Source organism: Prosopis cineraria, unplaced genomic scaffold (assembly GCF_029017545.1).
Source record: "Prosopis cineraria cultivar Desert tree isolate PC_DT_omini unplaced genomic scaffold, ASM2901754v1 PC8, whole genome shotgun sequence".
In the NCBI taxonomy this organism is placed as follows: Eukaryota; Viridiplantae; Streptophyta; class Magnoliopsida; order Fabales; family Fabaceae; genus Prosopis; species Prosopis cineraria.
In genome coordinates this window covers 32,659,704-32,682,454 of record NW_026555339.1, presented here as the reverse complement: position 1 = coordinate 32,682,454, position 22,751 = coordinate 32,659,704, and the positions used below count along the sequence as shown (strand labels likewise).

Sequence of the window (22,751 nt, the reverse complement as noted above, 5' to 3'; positions counted from 1 at the left end):
CTGCCTTAAATGTATTACCTCAATCTACCATGGAACTTTTACCTGTTGATGCATCTTATATGAAACATAGTGACGTGGTAGTTAGGGCATTTGATGGGACAAGACGAGAAGTCACAAGTAATGTCTACCTTCCATTACAAATTGGACCAAGCACTTTTGTGGTAGAATTTTAAGTTATGGACATCGATGCTGCATATACCATGCTACTTGGTAGACCTTGGATTCATGATGCTGGAGCTATACCCTCAACTTTACACCAAAGGCTCAAATACATTGATGATGGAAGACTTATTACTATAAGAGAAGAAGAACTGATAATTAGTAAGCCAAATATGGTGCCTTATATTGAGAATGCTAAGCAATCATTTGAAAGTGCATATTAAAAATTTGAGTTTGTTGAGGTAGACCAATCAAGTAAGGAGGTGAATCAAGTCGTGGCTAAGATCATGAAGAACCATAGATTTAAGTCGGGAAAAGGATTGGGAATAAAGTTACAAGGGATGAAAGAACCAATAGTACTCCCAAAAAACCCAAAACATCAAGGTCTGGGATATGAGCCTTCTTTAGAAGCATCAATGACAAGGCAAATGAAGTTGAAGAAAGGAAAGAAGCAAGATAAGCTGGAAATCCCACATATTCATGAAACATTTCCGTCACCTATAAAGATAATCAATCCAAATGGTTCTATAGCTATGATGAGTGAAGAAAACAAAGGGAGCTCAAAGGAGATTTGGATACATCCAGACACACTAGGAAAAGAGTTGGGCAACTGGGAATCTAAGGAGATTGTTGATGTCATGTCACTAAAGTAATATTTCAATGTATTGTTTCACTTTTTTAGGTTAATTTGTGTACTCCTGAACTTTATTTAAAATGAATGCAATATTTTTTCTTCTTCTTTGTTTTCTTCCTTTGCCTTTGCCTTATTTTCCTTCTCGTCATTTCATTCATCTTTCTTTCTTTCTTTCTTTTCTTTCATTCTCTACTTTTCCTCTCTCCATCCATAATATTTTTCTCATATTCTTATTTGCATCTTATACACATAAATACTCATTCACCTTGCATGATAATTTTTTAGGGAATTAGAATTCTCAGAACTCCTATCTAACTCATTGGTTCCTGAGCATAGTTTGAATGAACCATATTTTTTAATGAACTGATGAAGATGAAGAAACGCCCTTAATCTTTGCGAAAATGATAGAATCTTCTAAACGAGGCATCATGCCACATGAGGAGTCAATTGAAATTGTAAATTTAGTAATGGAGGAAGATAGAAAGGAGTTAAAAATTGTTGATAATCCAGAGAAAGAAGAGATGATTAGTTTGTTTCAAGAGTACCTTGATGTGTTTGCGTGGTCATACTTGGATATGCTAAAGATTGATTCAAAGATTGCTGCTTATAGGCTACCTTTACATCTTGATAGTAAACCTAAGAAGCAAAAATTGAGAAGAATGAGCCCTGATATGTCATTTAAAATTAGAGAAGAAGTAAAGAAATAATGGGAAGCCAGATTCTTAAAAGTAGTCAATATCCACAATAGGTTGCAAACATTGTTCCAGTACCAAAAAAGGATGGACGAGTTAGAATGTGTGTGGATTATAGGGACTTGAATCGTGCTAGCCCTAAGGATGACTTTCCTTTACCGCATATTGATGTGCTTATGGATAATACAGCACACAGTTATAGATATTCCTTCATGGATGGTTATTCAGGATATAACCAGATTCCTATGCACGTGGAGGACAAACATAAAACTACTTTCATTACACCTTGGGGTACCTTTTGCTATGAGGTGATGCCCTTTGGATTAAAGAATGCAGGTGCAACTTATCAACAAGCTATGGTAGCACTATTTCATGATATGATGCATAAGGAGATTGAGGTGTATGTAGATGACATGGTAGCTAAGTCTGCTGAAGATGAAAGCCATGTAGTAGTTCTTCGAAAGTTGTTTGAATGCTTGCGTAAATACAAGCTCAGGTTAAACCCTCATAAATGTGTATTCAAAGCCTCATCAAGAAAATTGTTAGGTCTTATTATCAGTAAGAAGGGCATAGAGGTAGATCCTGATAAGGTCAAAGCAATTCGTGACATGAGGCCGCCATAAATAGAGAAAGAGGTTCGCAGCTTTTTAAAGCACTTGAATTATATATCTAGATTCATACCCAATCTAACTGCTACTTGTGAGCCACTTTTTAAATTATTATGAAAAAGTCATACTAACAAGTGGCATGAACATTGTCAGCAAGCTTTTGACAAGATTAAGAACTACTTATTGAACCCTCCACTATTAGTACCTCTAACACCTGGTCGACCTTTAATTCTTTACTTAACCATAAGACCTACATCCGTGGGTGTAATGCTAGGGCAACTTAATGAAGCTGGCAAAAAGGAAAAAGCAGTTTATTATTTAAGCAAGAAGTTCACTGATTGTGAATCACGTTATTCACTAATTGAAAAGACATGTTGTGGTTTAGTATGGGTTACTCAACGACTAAGGCAATACATGTTGTATTATACCACATAGTTAATTTCACGAATGGATCCAATAAAATATATTTTTGAAAGTCCTCACACGTCAAGTCGAGTTTCTAAGTGGCAGGTAATACTCTTGGAATATGATGTGAAATACATGACTTGTAAGTTAATTAAAGGAAGTATCATTGCGAATTATTTGGCAACAAATCCTATGGAGGAATACCATCCTATAAATTTTCAATTCCCAGGTGAGGATGTTCTTGTAGTAGAAGAGGAAGAATAAGGGGAAGAGAAATGGAAGATGTATTTTGATAAGGCAGCGAACATTTATGGAAATGGATTAAGAGTGGTGTTGATATTCCCAGAGGGCAGACAATCCCCATTAGCCATCAAATTAGGCTTTGACTGCACTAACAATATGGCTAAGTATGAAGCATGTTTAAATGGCTTACAAGTTGCCGTGACATTAGGCATTAAGGAACTTGATATTTTCGGAGATTCTGCTCTTGTTATTTATCAAGCAATTGGCGAGTGGCAGACTAAGGATTCCAAGTTAATCCCATATCAAAAATATCTGACCCAGCTGATTAATAAATTTGACAAAGTGAGATTCCACTACTTATCTCATGATAAGAATCAATTCGCAGATGCTTTAGCAACACTAACTGTCATGGTTAAGTTGGATTGTGGAATTCACGTTCAACCAATTAGAATTGAGGGTAAAATTAATCCTGCATATTGCTTGAATGTTGAAAATGAAATGAAGGCATATCCATGGTTCCATGATATAAAAAATTATGTAAAAAGCAAAGAATACCATTTGGAAGTAATGGAAAATGACAAGAAGACTATCCGACATATGGCAATGAATTTCTTCCTTAGTGGGGATGTACTGTATAAAAGAACTTTTGATGGTGCACTGCTTCGATGTGTTGACTCAGGGGATGCACGAAAAATTTTAGAGGAGGTTCATGAAGGAATATGTGGAACTCATGCTAATGGCCATACTATGGCCAAACAAGTTCAGAGACATGGTTATTTTTTGCTAACTATAGAAAGAGTTTACATTGAATATGTCAAAAAGTGTCATAAATGCCATATTTATGCTGATCGAATGCATGCCCCACCTCAACCGCTTCATAACCTTGTGGCCCCCTAGCCTTTCTCTTTATAGGGACTTGATATTATTGGTCCAATCAATCCTAAGGCCTCAAATGGGCACCGTTTCATCCTTGTAGCTATTGATTATTTCACCAAGTGGATAGAGGCTGCTTCTTTTGCTAGCATTACCCAGAAGGCCTTTCTTAGGTTTCTGAAAACAAACATTATCTATAGATACGGCTAACCAGAATGGATTATTACAGACAATGTGCCTAATTTGAATAGGATTGAAGTTCAAAATTTGTGTGAACAATTCAAGATTAAACACCATAACTCGGCACCATATCGACCTCAAATGAATGGGACAGTTGAAGCAGCTAATAAAAATATTAAGAAGATCATTGGAAAGATGGCAATCACATATAAAGATTGGCATGAGATGCTTCCCTATGCCCTTTATGGGTATCGCACAACCATGCATGTGTCAACCGAGGCAACACCTTACTCATTGGTATATGGCATGGAGGCTGTGATTCCAATTAAAGTAGAGATACCCTCATTAAGGGTGGTTATAGAATCTATGTTAGAAGAAGATGAATGGATTAAAACTTGATTTGAGCAACTGAATATGATAGAACAAAGATGATTAACTGCCATATGTTATGGGCAATTACACCAAAGGAGGATAGCAAAGACCTTTAATAATAAGTTGCGTCCAAGAGAATTTAAGCCAGGGGACCTACTCTTGAAAAAAATCCTCCCGAATTAGGAGGATTGCCGAGATAAATGGGCTTCTTCATACAAAGGCCCTTATATTGTGAAGCAAGCCTTTTCAGGAGGCACCCTTATTTTAATAGATATGGAAGGCCAAGAATTGTCAAAACCTATAAATTTAGATGCTGTGAATAGATATTTTGCTTGAAGCTAAAGTACCTGCTAGGTTGAAAACCAGAAAAGGCAACCTAGGCAAAAGTTAAGGTAAAAAAAAAGATCAAATAAAGATGCTTGCTAGGTTGAAAACCTAAAAAGGGCACCTATGCAAAAGAGAGAGAGAGAGAGAGAGAGAGAGATCAAATAAAGATGCCTACTAGGTTGGAAACCCAAAAAGGGCACTTAGGCAAAAGATAAGGCAAAAGATAAGGCAAAAGAAGGGAGGTTTAAGCAAAGCTATGACGAACTGAAATATTGTATTCAGGGGTTAGAAAGACTGGTGTTTTGCTGGAATGAGCTGGACAGATGCTTCACATAATCAATTCTTACCACATATATTTATAGTGACATAGAAGTTCGTTGCAAATGTTGTAAAGGATCCAATAAAGAAACTTCTTTCATCCTGATTTTTTTTTATTATTCCTTTGAGATTCCTCCTGTTAAATTTCTCTCTTTCTTGTGACTCCAAGTAGTTTGTTCAGTCGATAAACTAGCTTTTCATGAAGTATAATCTCTTATTTACATGATCCTTATTGCATTCTTTCTTGTCTGTAAAATCAACCTTATTAGAGACACAACACTTTATATTATACTTTTTACATGTGATATAAGATTCTCTCCCTTATTCCTACAAGTTTCAACAATAAAGGTTCTATTCTTGGGATGTTGGATGAAATTAGAGGCACGTACCTTATCTGAGTTGCACTAGATTCCTTTATCCACCTATCCTATGTGTTGCCACTAAATCTTGAGAATGAGTTGGTTAAACAAAACGATTACATAAAGCAATGATATCTTCTATCTAGCATGAGGGCATATGTTACTATCTTTTTTATTATTGTAATTATTATTATTATTATTTACAAGAAATTTAATAAAAACAAAAAAATGAAAAAAAGATGAAAAAAGGAAGTGAAAGAGAGAGGATACATAATAAAATTATCATTACAAATAGTATATCAATTTATAAATTAAAGCCTTGTAAAGACTGGCACTCACCAAAAGCCCTACATGGCTAGGCACATTTTTACCATTCAAAGCCCTATAAAGACAAACACCCACTAAAAGCCCTATATGGCTAGGCACTTCCTTACCGTTCAAAGCCCTGTAAAGACAGGAACCCATCAAAAGCCCTACATGGCTAGACACTTCCTTACTGTTCAAAGCTCGTAAAGACAAGCATCCACCAAAAGCCCTACATGGCTAGGCACTTCCTTACCGTTCAAAGCCCTATAAAGAGAGGCACCCACCAAAGGCCCTACATGGCTAGGCACTTTCTTACCACTCAAAGCCATATAAAGAAAGGTATTCTTGAGTAAATGACAAGGCATATGTTTCTTTCTTCATTCATAAGAATGTCATCTCATAAAATCCTCACTTAGAAAAGCAAATGGAGATAAGTAGCTAGCCAACAAATTTTTGGTCTGAGTCATGGTCATTTGTTTACGGCATCTTTCTATGTCAATTAATCATTTTCATTTACATCACATCACCTCATCACATTGCTAAAAAAAAATCAAATCAAAATCATCATGTCATTGTGTTTGTTACCCAATAGTCTTGCATTTAATTATATCTTGTCATGTTAGGAGTAATTAAGTCTTTTCATAAGTATTTCATGGCTGGCCAAAATACATGTTCTATCTTTACTTGCTGTTTATGTAAGAATTCAAAACCACACTTTTTCATATACTTACATAAAAAAACAAGTAAAGAGGAGCAACTGTGAACACCGTATTTTGTCTGGGCATTATTTTTAATAACTAAAAAAATATAAAAATAAAAAAAAGGAAATTTAATCTTTTTAGATTATATTTTCAAATATATATATATATAATACAAAAATAAAATCCTTCTAGAGATTATGTATCTTTTAGAATAAAAAAAATTAATTAAAGTTAAGAATAATAACCTTGCTTAAATCTTTAAAAATCTCTGTCAAAATATTTCAATAATAAAAAAATTATGAGAATCAACTTCTTAAGAATTAAGCATTTTTAAATTTTTGTAGATCTAATTGTCTTCCTCATATGTACATATACATAATAATAATAATAAAATAATTAAAAACTAAAAGAAAAGAGAGTTAGGTTTTTTAAAAAAATAAATAATAATAATATAAATAATATAGAAATCAAGGGTTAAATGCTGGAAAATCCAGCGTTTAACTAATGCCTCTATCCATTCGTCCAGGTGTAGCAGCAAGAATCAGATGAAAAAAATAGACTACGCATGCATAGATTTTTCGACTGAGCACCAGAAAAAAAAAAAATGAAAGAAACAGAAGCATGCAGCAGCCAAACACACGTGATACAGAACACGTACCCACACACACTTTCAAACAAACGCAAAACGAGAAGAAATAGAAACATGCAGCAGCAACACACACACACACAGAGACTAGGAACAATAGAAGGAAAAGGGAAGCAGAACACGTAGAGAAGGAAAGCAAAAAAAAAGAGATGAAAACCAGAGCAGTACCGTACACAGAAAGAAAAGGGAAGTCACACACAAAACCAAAGTCAGATGCAGAGAAAAGGGAAACCAGAGCAGCAGACTAGAGCTGAAACACGCAACAAAGAAAGCCGAAGAGTAAGGGAAAAGCAAAACATGCAGACATGCATGCACAGAAAAAACGCTCAGAAAAACAGAGCATTAAAAGAAAGGCAAAAAAGGAGAAAAAGAGGAGGCTGAGAGGGAGAGACCTGGAGTATAAAAATGCAGAAAATAAGAGGAGGACAAGGAGAAAACAAGCAGAAGAAAACGGGAGCAAGAGGATAAACGAAAACTGGAAAAGAGAGGTACAGAGGAAAAGAGAAGAAAAACAGAGCAAGAGGAGGATGGAGAGAGGTGAACGTGAAACAGGAAAAGAGGAACTGGTTTGGCTGGAGAAAAAGAGAGAAACCGAGAGAGAGCTGAAGGGAGAGAGGAGTTGGTTTCAGCTAGAAAAACAGGAGAGAGACCGAGAGAGAGAGTTGAGATGAGGATAGAAGAGAGAACGTGAAAAGAAGAGCATCGAGATTGAGAGGAAGAGACGGAAGAGAGCAGTAGTCCAAGGAAGAAGAACACCAAAAATGAGAACACAGAGAGAAGGGGAAGAACGCAGAAAAAATAGAGAAAACGAGGGCGAGAGGAAGAGGAGTAGATGTCTTTCTCTGTGCCAAAGGAATGAAGGCAGTGTCTTGCTGGAGGAAAGAGCAGCATTTTGGTTTAGAACTGGAAGCTAGCCATCCTTTTCCATCACTGCAAGAAGTCTGAGTTGTTTTTCTCCCTTTTCTGCTTTGCTATTTGGTACGCCACACTTGTCTTTTGCTTCATATCGTTCTTATTCTAAAACCTGGCAACAGATACGTGAGTATATTTGTATCATGAAAGGGATCCTTGATGATAATTCCTCATATTTGAAATAAGAAAATTTGGAGGTTTTAAACGTTCAAGCATGGATAGGAAACATGTGTAAAAATATTTGAAGAGAAAGTAACCCTATAACATTGTGTTTTCTTTTTTAAATAATATTGCATACTTTAAATATGCTCTAACATGTGATTATATGCTTCTACAAATGAGGTTGATTTAGTTATAATATTTTAGCATGTATTGTTGAGCTAAGTGATAAGAAGATTCAAATTTGTCTTCTAGTATGAAAGAATATTAATCAACCTAAATTTGATTTCTATTTCTTTATTTCTCAAAGTCATACATTATTTTGTGTTTAATTTCCATTTAATAATAATTGATTAATTCTTGAAGATAATTTTGATTTTATATGACATCATTTTCATATGGAGATTTTAAATATGTGGTTAAATGAAGGAGTTTGTTTTTATTATTTCACAAATATAATCAATTAAAACATTTTAACGGTATCATGAGAGATTAAAAAAATCTCCATAGATATTCAGCTTAATCGCCTCATTGTGAAGGATAATAAGTCCTCACAAATGTCGTGGTCATTAACTTATAAAACAAATAAATAAATAAATTTCATAAATAAAATTATAAATGTTTTTTAATAAAATTAATTAATTAAATTGATGCATTAAATCTTTTGGTCATGTGAGATTTTTGAATATCCATAGACCTCTAGAATAATCATCCTACCGTGAAAGTCAATAAGACTTTGTAGGTATAGCGATTGAGATTTTTATATTTAAAAATGCAAATTATATAATTACTTATTAAAATATTTTTAAAATATATAATATTTAATCCTTTATGGTGTGAGGATTTTGAATTTTCGTAGATATTTAGGATAATCATATTATCGTAAAAGTCAATAAGGCTTTGCAGGTATGATAATTAAGAGTCTTTTTTTTAAAAAAAAGAGAAGTATATATGAATGCACTAAAAAAATAGTAAAAAAATTTAAGTAAATAAACTAAGTTGTTAAACTCTTTTATCATGTGAGAGTTTGGATTCTCCGCAGATATAAAGAATAATTATATTACCATATGAACTAATAAGGCTCTGCAGGTATAACAATTAAATTCTCGATCATAAAATATGAAAAATAAAAATAAAAAATAATTCTTAAACCCTTTACCTTTTTCTTATTCAAAAAAAATTCAAAAATTGAGAAAATAATCGAAATTAAATCACCTTTTTGCAATTTAAAACACACACATCAAAATTTTTAGAAATTGTTTTATTTGCAAAATGGTGAATTATTTCTGATTAATTTCTCTTCAAAAAATATTTTCACCAACAATTACCAAGCCCGAACTACGTGGACTTTGATCCCCATCACAGGGTACGTAGGCCTCAAAGTCAGATTCTGAGTTAAGTTCTCGCTGTAAATAAATAAATATTTCTCACTTAATTGTTATCATTTTTATATCAAACACATGAATATAAAAGGGATAATTAAAATAATTTTAAAACCATATTGATATCGCACAACAAATTTTAGGTAACCGTTCTCACGAATGGGTGTTGTGGGGTACCCAACACCTTCCCCACAATCAACCGACTCCCGAACCTTTTTTTCTGAATTTGGAGACCATCCTTATCCACCTTTAAATGGTTTCCCAAGATTTTCCTCAAAATTTTGGTGGTGACTCCCATTTCTTCGGTCTTCCTTCCGAAGACCGAAACCTCCGCTCTCGCACCATCTATGTTGCATTTCTGGGTGCGACAAGCCCACAATGCATCGTCAAGTTTGGTGGACCAATCTTTTCTTATTACTCCTACCGTCTTCTCAAGTATCTTCTTGATTTTCCTATTAGAGATCTCAGCTTGCCCGTTAGTTTAAGGATGGTAGGCAAGTGCAACCTTGTGCTTGACACCATATTTCTTTAAGAGAGATTGAAATTGGTTGTTACAAAAATGAGTACCACCATCACTCACAATTGCTCTTAGTGCTCCAAAGCGGGTGAAAATATACTTCTTCAAGAACTTGAGCACCATTTTAGCATCATTAGTGGGAAATACTGTCGCTTCGACCCATTTTGAGACATAATTTACAGCAACAAGGATATATTGATCGTTGAAAGACATGGGAAATGGTCCCATGAAGTCTATGCCCCACACATCAAACAATTCTACTTCAAGCATGTTGTTGAGTGGCATTTTGTTCCTTCTAGAGATATTACCCATCATTTAGCACCTATCATACTTTAAAACAAAGTCATATGGATCCTTGAATAAAGAGGGCTAATAGAAACCACTTTGCAAGATTTTAGATGCTGTCTTGTCACCCCCGAAGTGGCCTCCATAGTCAGAAGAATGGCAACATCTTAGAATTTCTTGTTGCTCACACTCAGGAACACACTTTCTAATCATTTAGTCGACACATTGGCGAAACAGATATGGTTATTCCCAAAAATATAACTTAGCATCATGGAGAAACTTCTTCTTTTGATGAAACTTTAAATCAAAGGGCAAGATGCCACAAACAAGATAGTTGATAATATCTGCATACCACGGTGTTTGAATATTGTCAACCTTAAAGAGTTGTTCATCAGGAAAAGCTTCATCAATAACAACATTACATTTAAGTTGAGCATCAGTACTCAACCTAGAAAGATGGTCTGCCACTTGATTCTTAGTACCCTTCCTATCAATAATCTCCAAGTCAAATTCTTGTAGAAGTAGTACCCATCGAATTAACCTTGCTTTAGACTCCTTCTTGATGAATAGGTACTTCAAAGCTGAATAGTTGGTGTAAACTATCACCTTAGTACCCACAAAATATGATCTAAACTTGGTAAAAGCAAACACCATTGCAAGAAGCTCTTTCTCAGTCATAGTATAGTTTTCTTGAGCATCATCAAATGTTCTACTAGCATAGTAAATTGGGTGAAGCACTTTTTCTTTCTTTTGGCCGAGCATAGAACCCACAACAAAGTCACTAGCATCACACATCATAATGAAAGGCAAACTCCAATCAGGAGCCATCATGATAGACACAGACACAAGTTTTTTCTTCAACTCTTCAAATGCTTTCAAGCATGAATCATTAAATTTAAATTCAATATCTTTCTCAAGAAGAGTGTAAAGAGGCTTGACTATTTTGGAGAAGTCTTTAATGAAGCGGCGATAAAATCTCGCATGGCCAAGAAAACTTCTCACACCCTTAACATTAGTAGGTGGAGGAAGTTGCTCAATCACTGAAATTTTGGCTCTATCTACCTCCAAGCCACTTTTGGAGACTTTATGGCCAAGAACTATACCCTCCTTAATCATGAAGTAGCATTTTTTCCAATTCAAGACCAAGTTAGTCCCTTCACATCTTTTCAACACATTGGCCAAGTTGATCAAGCACTCATCATATGAATCCCTAAAAACTGTGAAGTCATCCATGAAGACTTCTATAGTTTGCTCAATCATATCAGAGAAAATTGCCATCATACACCTCTGAAAAGTGGCCGGTGCATTGCATAACCCAAAAGGCATGTGCTTGAAAGGAAAAGTTCCATAAGGACAAGTAAATGCCATTTTTTCTTGATCCTCTGGAGCTATAGCAATTTGGTTATAGCCCAAATATCCATCAAGGAAAAAAAGCTAATTTGTCAAGCATTTGGTCGATAAAAGGAAGAGGAAAGTGATCTTTCCTAGTAGCCACATTTAGCTTCCAGAATTAGCTCATTGTGGGTGTTAGCCACTACAGTTATGCCTCCCTTTTTTGGAACGCATTGAACTGGGCTCACCTAAGAGCTGTCAGTGATAGGATAAACAATGCTCGCCTCAAGCCATTTTAAGATCTCCTTTTTCACAACTTCCTTCATAATAGGATTCAACCTTCTTTGATGTTCCACGAAAGTTTTATGATTGTCTTTAAGGAAAATCTTATGCATGCAAATTGAAGGGCTAATACCCTTTATGTGGGCAATAGTCTACCCAATAGCTCTTTTGTGAGCTTTCAAGACTTCCACAAGTTTCTCTTCTTGTTGTGCATTCAAGTCCGCAGCAATAATCACTGGCAAGGTGTTGTTGGCTTCCAAATAGACATACCGAAGATGAGAAGGTAATGTCTTCAACTCAAGAGATGGTGGTCTTCAATAGAGAATTTCAAAGATGGTCTATAAAGAGAAGATAAATCTAGAGATTTAAATTGGACATAGTTTCTAGAATAAACTAGTGATGCATTCATGATAGCCATACACCCTTCTCCATCTTGAGTCTTTAATTGAGCTCCTATCAATAAGGCTTCTAAAAAATCATTAGGAATTGCCTCATCAAATTCTTCTTGTGCAACTTGATCAAGCATATCAACGAAGAAACATTGCTCAAGATCATTGGGAGATTTCATCAACTTGTGCATGTTAAAAGTGACTTGCTCATCATCCACCCTCATAGTAAGCTCACCGTTTTCAACATCAATCAAGGTTCTAGCGATTGCCAAGAATGGTCTTCCTAAGATAATAGGAATATCACGATCCACCTCACAATCAAGGATAATGAAATCAACCAGAAAAATGAATTTATCTACTTTTACAAGAACATCTTCAATAACACCACGTGGATAAGCCAAGCTTCTATCCGCTAATTGCAAAGTCACGGTTTTGGTCTAGCTTCACCTAACTTCATTTTATTGAAAATAGAGAGAGGCATAAGATTGATACTAGCACCAAGATCACATAATGCCTTACCTAAAAATTTATTTCCAATGTGACATGGAATTGAGAAGCTACTGGGATCCTTCATCTTTTGAGATAGTTGCTTAATGATATCCGTATAACTCTTGGTTAGACCAACCGTCTGAAACTCATTGAACCTTCTCTTTTTAAAGAGCACATCTTTTATGAACTTAGCATATTTGGGCATTTGCTCCAAAGCTTCTACAAAAAGGATGTCAATACGCAATTTCTTAAACATATCAAGAAACCTTTTAAATTGGCCATCTTCTTGTTGCTTCCTAAGCCTTTGAGGAAAAGGTAGTGGAGGCACATATTTTGGCTTGGCCTCTTGTTGCTTTTTCTCATCACCAACCTTTTTGGCTTGATCTTCATTCTTTTTCTCTTCTTGATTCTTCTTCAAGTTGTCACTCTCTTCAACCATAATTTCTTTATTAATCACTTCATCATCAACAACCACCTTAATAGCACCACTACTCACATCACTTGTACTTGGCATAAGAACTTCTGGTAATTGCATCCCACTTCTCAAAGTGATTGCTTTACACGCCTCCTTACCATCCCTTTTAGGATTTAGAATGGTGTCACTAGGGAGATTGCTTCTTAACATAGCATTCATTTGTGAAGCCAATTACCTCCATTTGCACTTCGAGATTCTTAATTGCGGTATCATGAAGAGTAAGAGTTGCCTTAGTTTCAACTCTTGGAGATTCTTGATTACTCAAGATTTGTGCTAACATCTTTTCCATTCTAGACTCCTCTTCCTTAACCGGTATTGGCTTTAGTGGAGCTTGAAAACTCGAAGGGTGAATTGGCTTGACATTGGAGGATGAAGGTTGATTTGAAGAATTCCCTTGACTCCATGAAAAATTAGGATAATTCCTCCATTCTGAGTCGTATGTTTGAGAGTAAGGGTTGTTATGAGGGTTTTGAAACTTGCCCATATAGTTGACAGACTCAATGGTCATATAAAGAGGACATTGATCGGGCATGTGAATATCATTGCATTGGTTGCACACAGTTGGAATGGCTTGGACAGCATGCATATTATGAGAATTTTCCTTTTGCATTTAAGATTCCAACACATCAAAATGCTTGTTCATTGCATTCAAGATGGATACAATTTGGGAAGAAGAATCATCTTTAGCACTAGTCACCATTCATATATTCCTTCTATCCATGTTTTGAGTGTTGTTCGAAGACAATTGATCTAAGAGGTGAAAAACTTCATTGACAGGCACATTCCAATATCCCCCATTTGTGATAGAATCAACCATGGCCTTTAAAGATGGATTCAGACGATTACAGAAGATTTGAATCACTACCCATTTATCCACCCCATGATTAGGGCATTTCTTCATCAACATCTTATATCTCTCCCAAGCTGCATAGAGATGCTTATTTGGATATTGCTTAAAGCTAAGAAATTCATCTCTTGCTTCCACTGTTTTATCATCAGAGAAGAATCGAGCTCTAAACTTGTTCTCAAGATTCTCCCATGAACCAATAAAACCTTCAGGAAGATTGTTAAACCATTCTTTAGCCTTGACTTGTAGAGAAATTAGAAATAACTGCAAGCACAAGACATCTTTAGGCACCTCGTTTTGTCTGAAAGAATCACATACTTTCACAAAAGACATCAAGTGCTTGTTAGCATCTTCATTGAATAGACCATGAAACACACCATTTATTTGAAGTATTGTGATCATGGTAGGCTTGATCTCAAAAGTATGTGCTTGAAACTCTGTTATTCAAATACAAGATTGAGTACCCCTCAAATTCCGATTAGCAAAGTCATTGACTGAGGCGGTGTCATACTGGTCTTTTGCCATGTTTCCTGATTGAGTTTCAGGAGTTCTTTCAGAAGTATAAGACTTGGCTTCTTCAAAGATTATCAATCCTTCAAGTATCACTTCCAATCCTTCTGGGCCTATGGCTTGCATATGCTAAATGGGTACCTGAAGAAGAAAACAACAACCAAGAAGTAATAAAGTAAAGCAAAAACAATAAACAAAAACAAAATAAAAATCTAGAACTAATATATACAAAGCTCAATTGAAATCTAATATCACTAATCTAAGGTTGATCAAAATATTTTCAGAACCAAATCCTCAAAAACGGCGCCAAAAACTTATTGCTAACCGTAAGTGCATGGGTCGTAGCATGTAATATAAAATGAGTAGAGTATCGTTCCTTCAATGATTTGTTTAAAAAAACTATAATCAAACAAAAGACTAAGCAAATTTGATCAAGTTGAACTACACATAGTTAGGTGAAATGACTTTGCAAATGAAACTAACACTAGAAAATAAAGAAAAGTGAGTGATTCACAAACTTCAAACACAATTTAGGACCTAGGATTATTTATCCCCCTTGCATTTCATAACACCAAAATTACCTCCTCTCATAAAATGCTTTTAATGAAAATAAGTGCTAACCTATGGTTCTAAAAATACTTAGACAAGCTCTCTCAAGTCATGAACATGTGTTTAGTTAAATTAATTACTTAATCTCTTGTTACAATTAATAAAACTCAATTTTAAACACCAACCCTAATGTGGTTATGCAAGACTAGCAAGTATATCTCTATCTTACTAGCAAAACTATCCATTCAACATGCAAATATTAAGTTCTTACACAACTTTACTCAAGTTCTACACTCAACTTAGCCCTCTCAAGCATCAATTAAGTGAACCTAATATCTAAATGGTGGCCAATCACTTAGAAGCATTAAGGAAAGAGTAAAATAAACACATATATATCATTAATCACAAAAAGAGAGGAGGAACATAGTGTTAATCCATACAAGGGATCGGGTTCCACATAATCCTAGAACAAAGGGTTTAGCTACCCATAATCATCCACAAGCTACAAATATACAAAATGAGTGGACCCATTTCAGATTACAAGATAGGAAAGGGAAGAAGAATAGCAAAACCAAAGAAGAGCTCCAAATGTCTTCAAAGCTTCAATCTCTTGATCCTAACTCTTCCAATGCCCAAATCCTAGCACAACCAAGCTCTAAATGTGTCTAAAAGTTTGAAAAATGCATTCTGGGTCGAGCTCACAGCTTATATGTGTCCTAGCCAACTAATTTCTGATAAATAAAACGCAACGTTTTTCTAACAGTGGCGAAAGTTGCGAATGAAAGTCACGACTGTGGGACAACTTTGACAGTTTTGCACTACTTTTACAACTAACAAAAATCACTCATTTTGCTCTTGATTTCTTCATCCAAAAGCCTTCCATAAACATCCATAAAGCTCTAGAAATGCTTCTAATCAAAACTTCAATCAAAATAACATGAAATTAGGCTAAAAATATCAAATTAAAGCTAAGAACACAAGCCCAAAATAAAATGCACATTTTCTTAATTTGGGAAATAAAAACATATGCAATTGAACCAAAAAGGATTAGAATCTAAGAAAATTGTAATGAAATAACATGAACCTCTAGAGGTTAACAGAGTTCTTATTGTTACATTATGGCTCATGAATAATGTGATTTCTTATAATTTTTGTAAGTATTGATGATGATGACTGGTGAGAGGACCATGTTCTTTCAAATTATAAAACACTTTCATCGAATGAAACTAAAAGTGGATTTTTAAGATAATATTATAATACTTTAAATGATATTTTTAATGTTCATTAATAAATCGAGAATAGAGAGATTATTTCAAGGGTACAACAATTACAACAACAAGCATTATCCCACTAGATGAAGTCGGTTATATGGATTGTAAGATGGCATTATCTTCTATCATTAATCAAGCTTTTAGGAATATTGTTAACTAAAAGACCTCGTTCAATTGCTTCCATAAGCTTTTTTTTTTAATCATCCTCTACACCTCTTTAAAGAATTTAAGATTATTTGTTCCACTTTCTTCGCTGTGCCTCCCTCAGCTTCTCTTTCCAAACCATCTCAATATATTATTTCAAAGGCATTTAAATTATAATTGTTAACTGAATAATTGAAATTGCATCCTAACATGACACATAAGCCTTTCCATTCACTCATCATCATACATGGGACTATAACGCATTTTATTGAAAAAGAAAAAAGAAAAACAAAATTGATATTAGCGCAGAAACTTATTTCACTTCCTTTATAAATTTTACTTTGAAAATTTTTAGAATCTTTCATGCTCTACTTTGCACCTAGGTAATGGGAAAGACACTTCGATGTTCAAAAATGACTAATTATGCCTTCGTGTGTTCCAAAATACTAGTAATTGATATGAAACACAATCACATGACATGCATAAGAAAAAATCCCACCTTTTTATCTTAATTTTTTTGAAAAATAATATAACTAAGACGGGAGAGCTGCAAAAATATCTTCAATAGCAAAATACTACGTTATTCAGCTTTCAAGTGTCTTTGTAATTTGTATCAAAATACAAATAAGTAAGCATAACCAATTTCATTGTACACATATACCAACGTGTCATACCCCATATTAAAAGTGTATCATAAATACAGATTCTCATGTTTTACCGGAATCAAACAATGCCTTATAAGAGTTAATTCTATTTAAAAATTTAATAAATTTTTAACTTTACTTTTATTAAATATACATACTTTAAAAATAAAATATGCTATAACAATTTTCACAATATTTAATAGGAGCAAAAGATAAAAAATGAATTCAATAATCATTAAGGTGACTTACAAATAGGGTTAAAAGGGTAAAAATATCCTATAAATAAAACAAGAGGAGTGCATATACATATACATCTACATATACATCGATAATAAACAACCACCACTATTATTAGATAACTGCCACCAAAGTTCTAACTTTAAATATCTTGCTGAATAATCCTTGCATTTGCCTCTACGCATCTTCACCATGCTAGCATTCCTGCTCATTTTAGTCTTCAAGGATGATACTCAAATTGCCTGCTGTGTAGATTGGTAAAATCCTGCAATTCAGCGATCCATTTCAAAGCTTTCATAAACTCATACAAAGAATTTATATTCGTTCTATTCTTTCTGGTTGGTGGTTGGAAATCAATAATTTTGTAGATCAAGAAAAGTCGCTCGTCCCCAGAAGATATATGCTTCTATTATTTAGTTTCTAGATCTTCAAACAAACGCAATTAGTCTATGAAAATTTCATTCATGCTATTCATTAGGAATCTGCCCGAGAAAAGACGAGACATAAATGCATGCCAATCTATATGAATTATAATGTCCATGAAAGCCCGCATTATCTATATCTATATCCCATAAATAGTATAACTTTCCTAAGAACCCATGCAAAGGGTGAGCCTATAATCTAATTTCTAAGAAAATGTCAAATCAAACTCCTACGTAAGGATCACAATAGAAAGATGGGATGGGATAGCATAGCAGTATGACAAATTGTAACATACCAAAAATTAACTTAAAATTAATTAAGCCAATAAAAAATAAATAAGTAATTCTGAAGGACTATTTAAAAATAAATAATTTTAATTAGAGGATTATTATTGAATTTAGTTTAGAATAAAATCCAAATCCTGAATTGTGATTTTTCTTAAAAATAATAATAATAATAATATATAAGAGAAAAGAAAAAAAAAACAAGAAGAAAAGGGGACGGTTACTCTGTGTATGTGAGTTTGATATATATACATAAATTAAAGAAAGGGAGAAGGGACGTTGGTGCGTGTATGTATTAAATAAATAAAAAAAAAAAGGGAAGCCACTGAATTCATTTCGAGAAAGGGCCTTGGTATTTATATTATTATAATTAATATATATAAAGATACAACGAAAAGTGTGAGACCCACACCCATTTTGAAACACACTCAATCTCTTTTCATTTGTCCTGATCCCTTCCTCACCTCTTCGTGCTCGTAACAAAGAAGTGCGAACAAGAAAAAGAACAGAACACGTGCGAGTCACTGGCGGTGAGAGTTGGTTTAAGAGGCAGAGTTTTATAATAGAATATTTTAAATGAGATTTTAAGTATTTTAAAACTAAATAAGCATTATAAATATGTTTTTTAGTCATATTTTTTCTTGAATTGCAGATTTTGAGATTTTGAAAAACCTAGAATTTGAAAGAAAGATGAATTTTTAATGAATAAATCTTATTATTAAGGTTGTTAGTAATATAATAAATATTTTAGAGTATTATTTTGTTGATAGAATAGAAATTTGAGGCCTTTGAGTTTATTCCTAAATTTTTATGGGTAGATTTTTGATTAAATATGAAAATATAAATTAATTTATTAATATTTAAATGATTATTTGGGATGAGAAATAAAATATTATAGCTATAGAATAATGATTCTAGGCTCAAGACTAAGTTTGCAATTTTTGAGTATTTTTAGGTGCAAATTTTTGGAATAAAAAAAGAAATTTTGATATTAAAAAATTATTTGAATGATGATTTTAGCCAAACTTCAATAAATTATTGTGAAGGAGGTTATTAAACTAAGTAGATATGTTCAAATATATGAAATTGAATTTTAAGACTCAAGAGGCTCAGACTAAGGTCTTAAAAAAATGAAATGAAATAAAATAAATACTTAAATGTTGGAATATGAGTGAAAATTGTGTTAATAATATTATTGATACATTATGATATGATTAAATGTAGATAAATTGATATTTGGCACAAATCAGGTTTTGGAAAGCTTTAAAAGTGTTGTTACTTGGGGGATAACCTTTGGCCTCTCAAAGGTTAAGGTAACTGGGAAAAATCTATTTTATGGATTTCTATGTTAATTAATTATTTATGTTTGTGAAACAAATGAATATGTGGGGGTGTGTGTGTGTGTGTGTGTATCCAAATCTTGAATTGTTGTTTGTAATGCACATTGTGGCTTTATTGAGATCTTATTATTTGTGATCATGTTAATTGTAACATGATTTGAGTAATGAGATTGAGGGTTAATGATGATGTGCATACTTTTGATTATAAATTGTGGATTTTGAGTGGTGATGAATTGTATATGAGCATGTTGAGTTTTTCATATGATACCGATGTGATTTATGTGATAATATGAAAATTAATGTAAGAGGTATGATTGAAATATGATAATTCTTGATGCTTGTTGAGCAAGAAAGTTGATGAGCATGTAGGATAATTGTGAATTATATATGAGTTTTTAAAATGCATTTTCTCATGAACATGATCATATGGTGGGAGTTCTCCTTAATGAAGAAGCTAGCAATTGTGCAAAATTCATATGGTACTTGGCTATTAACCGATAATCTTAGGGGTTATAGCCATTACTCATTTTGTAAGATATTATAGCATTGTTCCTATTAAGGGACTTAACCCTATTGGTCTACCTGAAGTTTTGGGTTGAGTTAGTCTTGGCTATGACACTTCATAGTGTGTGATTTGGGGGAAACCATGTTCATAAATGAGTAAGGTAACCCAGGCCTGATAACCCCTCACGATATAATTAAGGCCTTGGATAGTCTCACCACATGGACGATCCCTTCTAGATGTTGGCACATAGATTTCATATTAGAGGAAATAAAAGGGGATATAAGGAAGAGATTGATCATGCATATTATTATTATCATACAATTTGAGTGATTAATGGCTATGTTTGAGAATAAGATTGTAATTGTGAAAATAAGAACATGTGGTAAATATGTGAATAATGTATACATGGCCATTTGTGCCAATTTTGTATGAATATTCAGTACTTATGGGAAATCGTGCTAATTTTGTACTGGACTTTGTTCTTGAAATTATTCACATGAGTTAGATGTTAATGTGTTAACATGATCTTAATCTGATTGTTTTGTTTATATGATCATCTTGATGAATTTATTTGCCACTTGTATTCATGATTAATTATCATGCATTTGTATAATTTAGATATACATTGATTATTGAGTGATTGTATTCACCCCTCTCTTTTAACACATTACAGGAGCTAACTCATCTAGAAAGAACTGAGGAAAGAAGCATCAGGCCAAGTAATAATAATTACTTCTGTAAACCTTTCTCTTTTTATTTTGATATGTGCATTTAGTTTATAATATTATCAACTAGGACAGTATATTCTTGATCCACTTGCGTTGTGGGTTTTGTGTTGGGTGAAAATATATTTTGGGCCCTTAGGTATATGGTTTGGTGCTTATTTTTACATTGGTGGGCCAAAATATTTGTGTAAGTAAAAATAGTTATTATATGCATAATTTGAGAATTGAAATATTGTTATGGTTTCCTCTTGTACTTTGATGCCCAAGGATGAGTGGTTAATGTTAATTATATGTGAATGAAAAAAAAAATTCATGTATGTGATGAGCTATTTGATGAATAGATTATATATAGAGTATGATGGCTAGTTATAATCATTGCGATAAATGTGATTAAGATCTTGAACCCTCGTTGCTAGTTATGAAAGGGTCTGAGTGGCCAAGTGTTATGTTGGTGAATATATATATATATATATCTCTGTGTGTGTGTGTGGAGTAGGGCACAAAGAAAAAATAAGAGGGGAGTATTTCTCTCATCTTAAGATGTATTTCTTAATCATGCTTCTGCATATGTTTAATTGAATAATATGAGTTTTTAAAATATTTTAAAGACTTTAGATTCTTTTGTTTTGAATAGTTTGTAAAAATACATGTCAAGAATTTGTTTAGGTTAATCTCTTATAAGATAATCCTTTTGGGTTAGTCCTTGATTAGTCATGGTTAGTGTGATAATTTAAGTCCTAATTTAGGGCACCCATTACAAATTGGTATCAAAGTTATCGAGTTTCGAGAACTGGACTGTGGTTGGTGTGTGACTAGTTATATGATTGTGTATTTATTTTGTGCTTGCATTTGCATATAGAGTTGGCAGTTATTATTATACACATATTCTTTTCCTCTGTGAGAAAGTACTAACTGTTTTTCATTTGTGGTACTAATTTCACCTTAGGAGGGGAGAATATGGTGCAATCTAGGAACACTACCGCCAATAATTCAGCAATTCCATCAAGACCAAAGGATCAGGTTGTGGTAAAAGATGAAACAACATTGACTCAAGTCCAACAAGGATAGGTGGTGTTAGAGTTACCAAACCCGACCAAGCAAGTTCAAGTCCGAACTCAAGCAGGACCTTTTACTCAAGCAAGCTCCAGTGCAAGCTATTCTTGCGACTAGTAATAATAATGATGTAGCATTTCTTACTTCAATATTGAAGGACATCTAGAAGAGGATAAATGTGTGTGACCAAGTTATATTAGGGAAGGCTGTTGAGGGAAATAGAAAAGTTGTTGTGAAGGTTGCTGGTAACCTCGAAGAAAAACAAGGGAAAGTGAATCTAGAAGTCAACAATCAACAAAAGGAAGAGTCCTCTAAGGATTTTGAGCAAAGTGATCAGAGCAACTTTGCGAGCTAGAGAAAAATGAAGAATAAGGGCAAAGAGAAAGTGGAAGAGGTCAGCATTGACCATACCTTCAAGAGGTTTGCAAGATTGAGCCCACTATCATTTGAGGGTTCTATAATGGACTGAGATGTGGAGAAATGGATTGATGAATTAGAGTCCATTTTCTTTGTGATGACTTGCGCTACTAAACAGCGGGTCTAGTTGGGTACTTTCAAGCTTAAAGATGTAGCTAAATAATGGTAGGAAAATGTTAAGCCTATTAATGGATTCGAATTGACTTAAAAGCAATTTAAGAAGAGATTCTTCACCCATTACCTCCTGCCAACTGTAAGGGCAGCAAAAGATGTTGAGTTCCATAATTTGAGACAAGGCAACATGGATGTTGAGGAGTTCATAGCCAAATTCAATGAGCTCTCTAGATATTCCTTGTACTTGAAGAGTAATACTGATGAAGAATGGAAGTGTGAGCAGTTCCTAGACAAGATGAGGCTTGAGTATAGCAAGCAACTGACGGCTCATGATATTGATTCATTTGAAGTCATGTGTAACAAGTTCAAGGCTATTGCTAAAAGAAGCCAGATGAATGATGGTAACCTACGAGATAGCCAAGGCTGGTATTCCTCTTTTATGGGCCCCACTGGGGATATGAGCAAGATGTCAAGTTACAGCTCAAGTTTCTTAAAAGGTTACAGTAGAGGTGGAGGAAGTAGTAAGAAGAATTTCTCCAAGGGATCATAATCAAAAGGATCCTAATTTAAGAGCTTCCATTTAAAGAGCTCCGAAGGTTGAAGCCAAGCTTCAAGACAAGACTTAACTCTATCTGTCATGGGG

The 22,751-nt window shown here is 33.9% G+C and overlaps 1 protein-coding gene across 1 annotated transcript; it reads left to right on the top strand.

Annotated features, from left to right (window-relative positions):
* The first annotated feature begins 2,780 nt into the window (after nt 1–2,780).
* LOC129317538 (uncharacterized) lies at nt 2,781–3,638 on the top strand. Its single transcript, XM_054961851.1, has one exon. It carries the CDS (start codon nt 2,781–2,783, stop codon nt 3,636–3,638), a length of 858 nt encoding a protein of 285 aa, XP_054817826.1.
* The last annotated feature ends 19,113 nt before the right edge of the window (nt 3,639–22,751 follow it).

Coding starts and splice junctions, on each gene's coding strand:
- LOC129317538 (XM_054961851.1), top strand. CDS start 2,781: ATGTATTTTGATAAGGCAGCGAACATTTATGGAAATGGATTAAGAGTG.